We start from the raw sequence: 9,414 nt of genomic DNA on the forward strand, positions 1-9,414 counted from the left end.
GTAGATATGTATGTGGATGTGTGTGTATACGTATGAAAAAATGGATGTTAAAATGATGAAGATGATGATATGTATGTGTGCATGTATGTATAGTTTATGTGCACATATGTATATGTGGAAGGGTGTAGATATGTATTTTTACACACGTATGATATGATTGACTTATACATATTGAGAAATACTTATGTATATATATACATATATATATATACACACATATATATATATATGCATATATATATAAATATATAATATATACACACACATATATATATACATATATATATATACACACATATATATACATATATATATATACACATATATATATACATATATATATATATATATATATATTCTATCCATATATCTATGTAAATACAGATATCCATGTATACAAATGCGTATATATATATATATATATATATATATATATACATACACATAAACATATATGTATCTATACCTATATGTGTGTAAGTATAAATATATTCATATGAACATATGTATCTATCTATGTATGTGTGTGTGTATTAAGGCACCCATTTACATAAACATCCCATGTGCAGTCTCACACATACATAAATGCACATTATATAGTATTACAAGTGTGTGTGTTTATATATATATATACATACACACACACACACAAAAATACCCACAAATACACACAAATGTGCAGAAGCATATGCATACACTCTTAAATACTCAGACACACACACATACACATGTATACACTAGTACACATATATAAGCATATATAGATAAATATATACACCAATAAACACTCCCCGTACAGTCATATGCATCTAATTTTATACACTCAAATGCATGCATATGTATACATAACACATTTATGTTCATATTTATATATATATATATTATATATATGCATACATACATATGGGCATATATGTGCTTGTGGAAATGTGTGTGTGTATATATATATATATATATATATATATATTGCAGTCACAAATGCAATCATACATGCACATTCAAATATACAAACACATTCATATTCATTTTTACACATATTTATTATATATATATATGTGTGTGTGTGTATGTATATATATATAAATATGTTTGTATTATATATAAATATGTGTGTATATATCTATGTATATATATATATAAATATATATATAAATGTGTATATATGTAAATATATAGATATGTATATATATGTATATATATATGCATGTATATATATGTATATATACATATATATATACATGCATATGTATATATATATATATACATATGTATATACATGCATATGTGTATATATATATATATATATATAATATATATATATATATATATATATATATATATATATATATATAATAGCATGTATATATATATATACATGCGTACACATATATGTACACACGCATATATGTTGCAGTCACATACACACACACCCACACGGATATACAATCCAATTTTCCCCAATTCCTTACCATTATACACCAATTTCTTTCAGATGTCGGCTCCTTCCATAATCGCTTCAGGAGCATTTCTTTGATATTCCTCACGCGCTTTATTACCGAAAATTCAATTAGTCCCTTCCAACCCCTTGTCTCACCCTCAAAACTTCACCACCCTCCACTCTCCAGCACCCTCTTGCATTTTCAGTAACCATTCTTCCTTAAAACTTATCAATGAAAGTCTTTATATGGGAGCTAGACCTGTTAGACACAGAAGTCAAATCTCCCTCAAATCACACCCTACTGTCATATGTATGTATGAGTCAATGAGGGAAACCTCTACAGGGTTGCTAGATCTGGTAGAAATAGCAACCAAATTTCCCTCAAATCACAACCTACTGTCTTACATATGTATGCGTGTATATATATATACAAATGAGAGGGATGTCCACTATGTGGACAACCCTTATGCTAGAAGTAGATCCGCTATGGTCTTACCACTAAGAAATGTTCTCAAGAAAAATTTAGCAAACACCAGAACGTAAGCAAGCAAGACAAATTAAAAGTAACAAAATATAGATTATTCACATACATGTTTCATTATTAACACATGTAATTTTTACTTATGCAATCTGTCTGTAGATCCTCAGTGTGACCGTCAATACGAATATAATTTGCAGAACTATATATGAGGACGTCTGCATGAGGACAGACCTCTATCTAGTTCTACCTATTACACTTGCGGTTATATTTCAGAAAAATATAGTTCTGCAAATTATATTTGTATAGACGGGCACACTGAGGATCTACGGACAGATTGCGTAAGTAAAAATTATGTAATATATTAATAGTGAAACATGTATGTGATTAATCTATATTTTGTTAACTTTCATTTGCCTTGCTTGCTTACGTTCTGGTGTTTGCTAAATTTTTCTTGAGAACATTTCTTAGTGGTTAGATCATAGCGGATCTACTTCTAGCATAAGGGTTGTCCACAGTGGTCATCCCTCTCATATGTATATAATAGAATTTACTGAACTTTCAGATTTTATATGCTAGACCACTGGTGTTAAATTGATGTTAATTTAATTAAATTAATACCCAATTTCTCACCCTCATTTTTAATTATGTATATACGTATGTATGAGCTAATGAAGGAGAGCTCTACATGATAACTAGATCTCTTGGAAATAGCAGCCAAATCTCACCCAAATGATACCTTACTGTCTTATGTTTGTGTATATATGTGTGTGTATATGAGCTAATGGTGGTGGCTCGATATAGTAGCTAGATCTGGTAGAAATAGTGAAATCTCCTTCAAATCACACCCTACTGTCTTATGTATGTATTATCAAGAGAATGAGACCTCTACATGGTAGATACTCTTGCAAGAAATAGCAGGTAAATTTTTCTCAAATCACACCTTACTGTGTTATGTATGCATGGAAACTATATGGAAGTATGTTTATGTTTGTCCTCCTCATTGTTTGACAACTGGTGTTGGTTTGATTACATCTCCTTAACTCAGCAGTTCAACAAAAGGGAATGATACAATAAGCTTAAAATAAATACTGGGTTTGACCTGTTTTGATAAAACCCTTCAAGGAGTGCTCCAGCATGGCCTCAGTCTAGTGACTGAAATTAGTATATTTCAGTTAACAACCTGAGGCATAATGGACAGACGTCTTTCCCTTCAACAAAACAAACTAAAACTGCAAAAACTTACAGACCACGCTTCTCTAAGGCAGTAATACAAGGTGGTACCAAAAGGTTCTTAGACTAATTATGTTTAATACAACATAACTTGGAAATAATTTATTTCTAAATCTCTCAGAGAGGTTTATGCTGTAGCAGCATGATAAGGTGATAGCATGTTGTCAACTTAATGTAACAGTCCCATGAAAGGGAAGAATGCTACTGTTATTTAGCCCTAGGAAACACTGTTTCCTGTTGGACTTGACAAATTTCCTGTGTCCTTATGTTTTCAAACAGGGGAGATAAGCACCTCTGCCCAGCAAAGCCAGCATCCAGAGACTAGTTTCAGAGTCATTGCTCATCATAACTTATTTATCTGAGTTTTAACTTCATCTTCTTTGAAATAATCACCTTGTACAGCAATACACTGGTTCCAGTGTTCCTGCCATTTTTGCAATCTTGAAGTCGTTTCCATAAGCGAGTTGAGGACCTTCTGCAATTTCTATATTTCAGAGGTGAGGAATTATTTACATTATTTACATTCAATGGATATTTGTTCTCATCTTGCTTGTTGTTAACACTATGTTTCGGCTGATATACTCTCCAGCCTTCTTCAGGCCCATAGGCATATGGTGTAGTGGTTAAGAGCACAGGCTACTAGCCCCAAGATTCCAAGTTCGATTCCAAGCAGTGACCTGAACAATAACAATAATAATAATAATAATAATAATAATAATAATTATAATAATTATAGTAATAATAATAACATCAAAAAATACCTTAGGGATGAGAACTCAGGTTTGAAATTTCTGATGAAGGCTGGAGGGTATATCAGCCGAAACATTGTGTTAACAACAAACAAGATGAGGACAAATATCTGATAAATGTAAATAATGTAAATAATGTACTTCTGCATTTTGCTCTGGATTTTGACAATGGTGTTCAAACAGCAACCTCTGAACTGCATTTTAATCTTGTGGAAGAGATGGAAGTTCCCAGGTGCTAAATCTGGTGAGTGCAGAAACAATGCCATGTTGTTTTTGGCAAGAGACTCATGAGGTCAGTGACAGGGTGTGTCGTCATCATGAAGAATCCAGTTCTTTGTGCTCCACAGATCTGGTTGCTTCCACCAAACATCCTTCCTCAAAAGCTTCAAAGTGTTACAGTAGACTTCTTGATTGATAATCTGTCCCTGTGGAACAGATTCTTGATGCACAATACGCAGGAGTGGCTGTGTGGTAAGTAGCTTGCTAACCAACCACATGGTTCCGGGTTCAGTCCCACTGCGTGGCATCTTGGGCAAGTGTCTTCTGCTATAGCCCTGGGCCGACCAATGCCTTGTGAGTGGATTTGGTAGACGGAAACTGAAAGAAGCCTGTCGTATATATGTATGTATGTGTGTATGTGTGTCTGTGTTTGTCCCCCTAGCATTGCTTGACAACCGATGCCAGTGTGTTTACGTCCCCGTCACTTAGCGGTTCGGCAAAAGAGACCAATAGAATAAGTACTGGGCTTACAAAGAATAAGTCCCAGGGTCGATTTGCTAGACTAAAGGCGGTGCTCCAGCATGGCCGCAGTCGAATGACTGAAACAAGTAAAAGAGTAAAGAGTAATACCACAATTCTAGGGATGATGCTCATGGTAGGCCTTCCAGAGACATTCTTCCAATTTTGAAGCACCTGTGTCACTCTAGACCAGTGTTTCCCAACCTTTTTTCCCGGCGCCCCACTTTTTCATAGCAAAAGTTTTTATGCCCCACCTTTTCCCATGTCCACTCACATTTACAAGTACATGTGGGCCTACTTACAATTGAAAAAAAATCAAAAATTAAAAAATTGTATTCAAAATACAAAAAAATAGTTTGAGAATTGAAACAACAGGCACTGAAAGTGCATAACACCCAATAAATCGATAAAATTATTACGATTTCTCATGTTTTTAAAAAATGTCAATTTATAAAGAATAAAGAAACACGTTTTTTCAGTTCAATTATTTGACGGTCAGCTCGACTAATTTAGTGAGAACCCTGTGCCTGATGCATACAGCACAAGTTTTTAATTTGAGGAGACAACTTTGTTAATTTCAGTCGTAAATCGCCACGTTTTGTAATCTCAAGCCGGTTTCTCTTGGCTTCGAGCAAATTATCAACTGCACTAAAACCACATTCGACCAAATAAGACGAAGGGAAAGGAATCAGTAGCTCTCTCGCTGATGTAGAAATTTTAGGATATTTTCTTTCAACCTCGTCATATAGCCACATCTTTGTACCTTTCAATTTAAACAAAGTCTTCACTGATTCATCATGTTGTAATTCTGATAACTCTTCTTGGTATTGGATTGTAGCATCAGAAACGTTAATCAGAAGCGGTTGAGTTAACCAAGAAGGAAAATTCATTGCCTTTAAATCGCAAAATCTGTCATTGAAATCCTTTATCAAGATATTTAAATGATCAATAATTACAATGCCAGCATCATTCGTTATTTCACATTTACTCAACCAGTAAAGTTCACTGAAATTTCTTTTGGAAAATTTCTTTTTCCATAATTCGAGAGCTGTAATAAATCCAAAAATCTTTGCTTTTGCATCAATAAGTGTCATGTTTGCACCTTGAAGTTGTTTATTCAAGTTTCCAAGTTTCTCAAATATGTCTGTCAAATAACTGACAAATGCTTTTCCATCCGTTGTTGACAGCAATTTCATTTCACATTTATCACTAAGAAAGTCGTTAATCTGATCAAATAATTCCATGAACCTCTTTAAGCAGTTTCCACTTGATAGCCATCTTACTTCTGTATGAAGCAATAATCGAACATGTTCGGCACTTTGATTTATCATTCATTCATTGTTCGACCGTGGTCGAGACAATGGAATTTACCATGTTGCGCCAGACTTCACGGTCCATCATAGCACCACGGAGGTCCTGTTGATTTATACAAAACTGCTTAAAAAGACGTTCAGATTTAGAATTTCTTTTAATGCTGTTGACACACTTAATCACACTTTGAAGAATCTTGTTAAGAACAGGGGACAATTTCTTGGCAACCAAGTTTTCTCGGTGTATTACACAATGGACAGTCAACATGTTTGGATTTTCATCCTTCATCATTTTTAAGCACCCCGTATTCTTGCCCATCATGGCAGGTGCACCGTCTGCCACACATGCCAGTAAGTTTTCCTTTGGTATTTTGTTTGCATCCAAATAATGTTTGATTTTGATGTAAATATCATTTGCAGTTGTGGTGGTTTCAAACGATTCGCAGAACAGCATCTCTTCCTGAAACTCCTCGTGGTCAATATACCTCACATAAGTCAATAACAGAGCCTCACTGTCCCGGATTGTGGATTTGTCCATTTGTAATGAAAACTTACGCAATTTTAATTTCTCAATGAGCTGGCTTTCAACATCTTGCCCCATTTCATCTATTCTGTTCGAGACAGTGTTATTACTGAGTGGCATAGTCCTGATATCTCCATCATCTTTTTGTAATACAGTTTTTAAGAATATTGAGATAGCAGGTTTAATCAGTTGCTCTCCAATAGTGTGATTCTTTCCATGTTTTGCTATAAGCAAGGAGATTTCGTAGCTGGCTTCAAGGGCACGAGTATGAGGCGCTTGTTTTGCATGAAATAGTGAAGTGAGTTTTGTTCGGTTTTTAAATTTTTCTTTCAATGATTTGAAGTATTCCAAATCTAAATTAGAATTATTAGGATGTCTTACCTTTAAGTGCGCTTCCAGCCTACCTGCCTTCATTGACTCATTGCTCATCGTCTGATTACATAATAAGCAAAACGGTTTACGCTCATGATGCTCATCAGGAATGAATCCAAACTTCAAAAACTCCACTGCGTATTGACGAGTCTTCTTCTTGTTTGGTTTGCTCATTTTCAATAGGGCTAACAAAAGACTAATTGAGGCAAACTAATTGAGGCAATTGATTGGCTTATCTGAATAGTAAGTTTATTGCTCAGTGCGGGATCTTCTTTGTCTCGCTGGGGTGCGAGAGTTTCCGATGTGGAGGCTTCAAAGGAAAGACGGAATCTAAGGTTGTGCCCGCGATGACCGCTCGTCATGCACAAATATTTTTACAGCCCACGTCTATGCCCCGCGCCCCACCTGAATTTTCTCAGGCCCCACCAGTGGGGCGTACGCCCCACCTTGGGAATCACTGCTCTAGACATTGTGCATGACCCATTGACTCATCACTGTAAGCATGCTCAAAGTCTCTGTAGCAGACTTCCCAAGTTTAATGCAAGATTTCACGATGGCCCTTTATTCCTGTCCATAACAAAATCGCAGAATACATATATATATCACGTGACCGACCAGGCTATCAGATGTTGTTACACAGTGATGTGTGTGTATGAAAGTATGGATTCACAATATACACATAAGGCCTTTTAAACTGATTTCTATCTCTCTATCAATCTGTCTGTCTGCCTGTCTGTCCGTCCACCCACCTACCCACCCACCCATCTGTCTGTCCATCTATCGATCAGTCTATCTATCTATATCTGTCTGTCTGTCTGTCTGTCTGTCTGTCTGTCTGTCTGTCTGTCCGTCCGTCCGTCCGTCCGTCCGTCCGTCCGTCCGTCCGTCCATCTATCGATCAGTCTATCTATCTATGTCTATCTATCTATCTATCTATCTCTCTATCTACCTATCTATCTATAGGTGAAGGAGTGGCTGTGTGGTAAGTAGCTTGCTTACGAACCACATGGTTCCAGGTTCAATCCCACTGCATAGCACCTTCGACAAGTGTCTTCTAGTATATCCTCAGGCCAACCAAAGCCTTGTGAGTGGATTTGGTAGACGGAAACTGAAAGAAGCCCGACGTATATATGTATATATATATATATATATACGTGTGTGTGTGTATGTTTGCGTCGCTGTGTAGTGTCCCCCACCATCGCTTGACAACTGACGCTGGTATGTTTACATCCCCTTAACTTAGCAGTTCAGCAAAAGAGACCGATAGAATAAGTACTAGGCTTACAAAGAATATGTCCTGGGGTCCAATTTGCTCGACTAAAAGGCGGTGCTCCAGCATGGCCACAGTCAAATGACTGAAACCAGTAAAAGAGTATCTATCTATCTGTCTATCTATATCTACCGTTAGCTGTCTATCTATCTATCTCTTTGTTTACATTCCTGTCTGTCTGTGTCTATTTTTCTATTTATGTACACACTTTAAATATATTCATGTATGTATGCATATATGTATTTATAATTTATTCTTAAAATCTTTGAGTCCTGAATATCTATATTATGCGTGTGTATGCATGTGGGTACATAAATATCTATGTATATATATATATATATATATATATATATATATATATATATATATATTCAAAATTTATGCATAAAATCTTTTAAACGCACACATTCATTCATTCTCCCTAACAAAGTGAACCAGCCATCAAAATGCTGATTGACCCCTCCCCCACTACCCTTAAACCCTAACATCCCCTTCCCCCCCACCAGATCCCCAAAATATTCATATTAACGAAACTTTCCTCAAATACAGTATATCCTTCCTGATAAACCTTAATCAGTTTAGGGATTACTGATTTGATTAAGGTCCAACTTGACTCCAACCGCCCTCCCCTACATCTCTGTGCCCCTAACTCTGTTGTCCCTTTAACCCCTTTCATCTATCTCTCTTTCCTTCTTTCTCTTTCCCTCCCTCTCTCTCTCTCTCTTTCTCTGTTTATGTGTGTGAGTATATTTCTATTTTTCTGTTTGAAGAGGGGGAAAGTTTGCATTAATTGTGTTCAGTTAATAAATTGTAATATTTCTCTCTCTCTCTCTCTCTCTCTCTTGCACTCTCATTCTTACTCTCTTTCTCTTTGTTCTTCCCTCTCTCTCTCTCTCTCTCTCTTTGATCTCTCTCTTTGTTCCTCTCTCTCCTGCTTTGTTTCTCTCTCTTTGTTCCTTTCTTATTCTCTTTGTTCTTCTTTCTTACTCCCTTTGTTCTCTCTCTCTCTTTCTTCTCTCTCTCTCTCTTTTTCTTCTCTCTCTCTTTCTTCTCTCTCTCTCTTTTCCTTCTCTCTCTCTTTCTTCTCTCTCTCCCTTTCTTCTCTCTCTCTCTTTGTTTCTCTGACTTTCTTTTTCTCTCACTCTCTTTTGCTCCCTTTATACACACACTTACACAAACTTACACACACACATACACACACACAAACACACTTACACACACACACATACATTTGCATGTGTGAGACAGAAAGATATAGATTGGACAGTAGGTAGATCAGTTTGTAGGTAACAAGATAGGTAGA

The 9,414-nt window shown here is 35.9% G+C and overlaps 1 protein-coding gene across 1 annotated transcript; it reads right to left on the bottom strand.

The window, feature by feature from the left end:
* Positions 1-4,890: 4,890 nt before the first annotated feature.
* LOC115225472 (SCAN domain-containing protein 3-like) lies at positions 4,891-7,015 on the bottom strand. Its single transcript, XM_036513848.1, has 2 exons — positions 6,061-7,015; positions 4,891-5,960 (listed from the first exon to the last, which is right to left on the bottom strand). The coding sequence occupies exons 1-2, from the start codon at positions 7,013-7,015 to the stop codon at positions 5,146-5,148; spliced, it is 1,770 nt and encodes a 589-aa protein (XP_036369741.1). The 3' UTR covers positions 4,891-5,145.
* Positions 7,016-9,414: the final 2,399 nt, after the last annotated feature.

This window comes from Octopus sinensis, linkage group LG27 (assembly GCF_006345805.1).
Source record: "Octopus sinensis linkage group LG27, ASM634580v1, whole genome shotgun sequence".
Taxonomy (NCBI): Eukaryota; Metazoa; Mollusca; class Cephalopoda; order Octopoda; family Octopodidae; genus Octopus; species Octopus sinensis.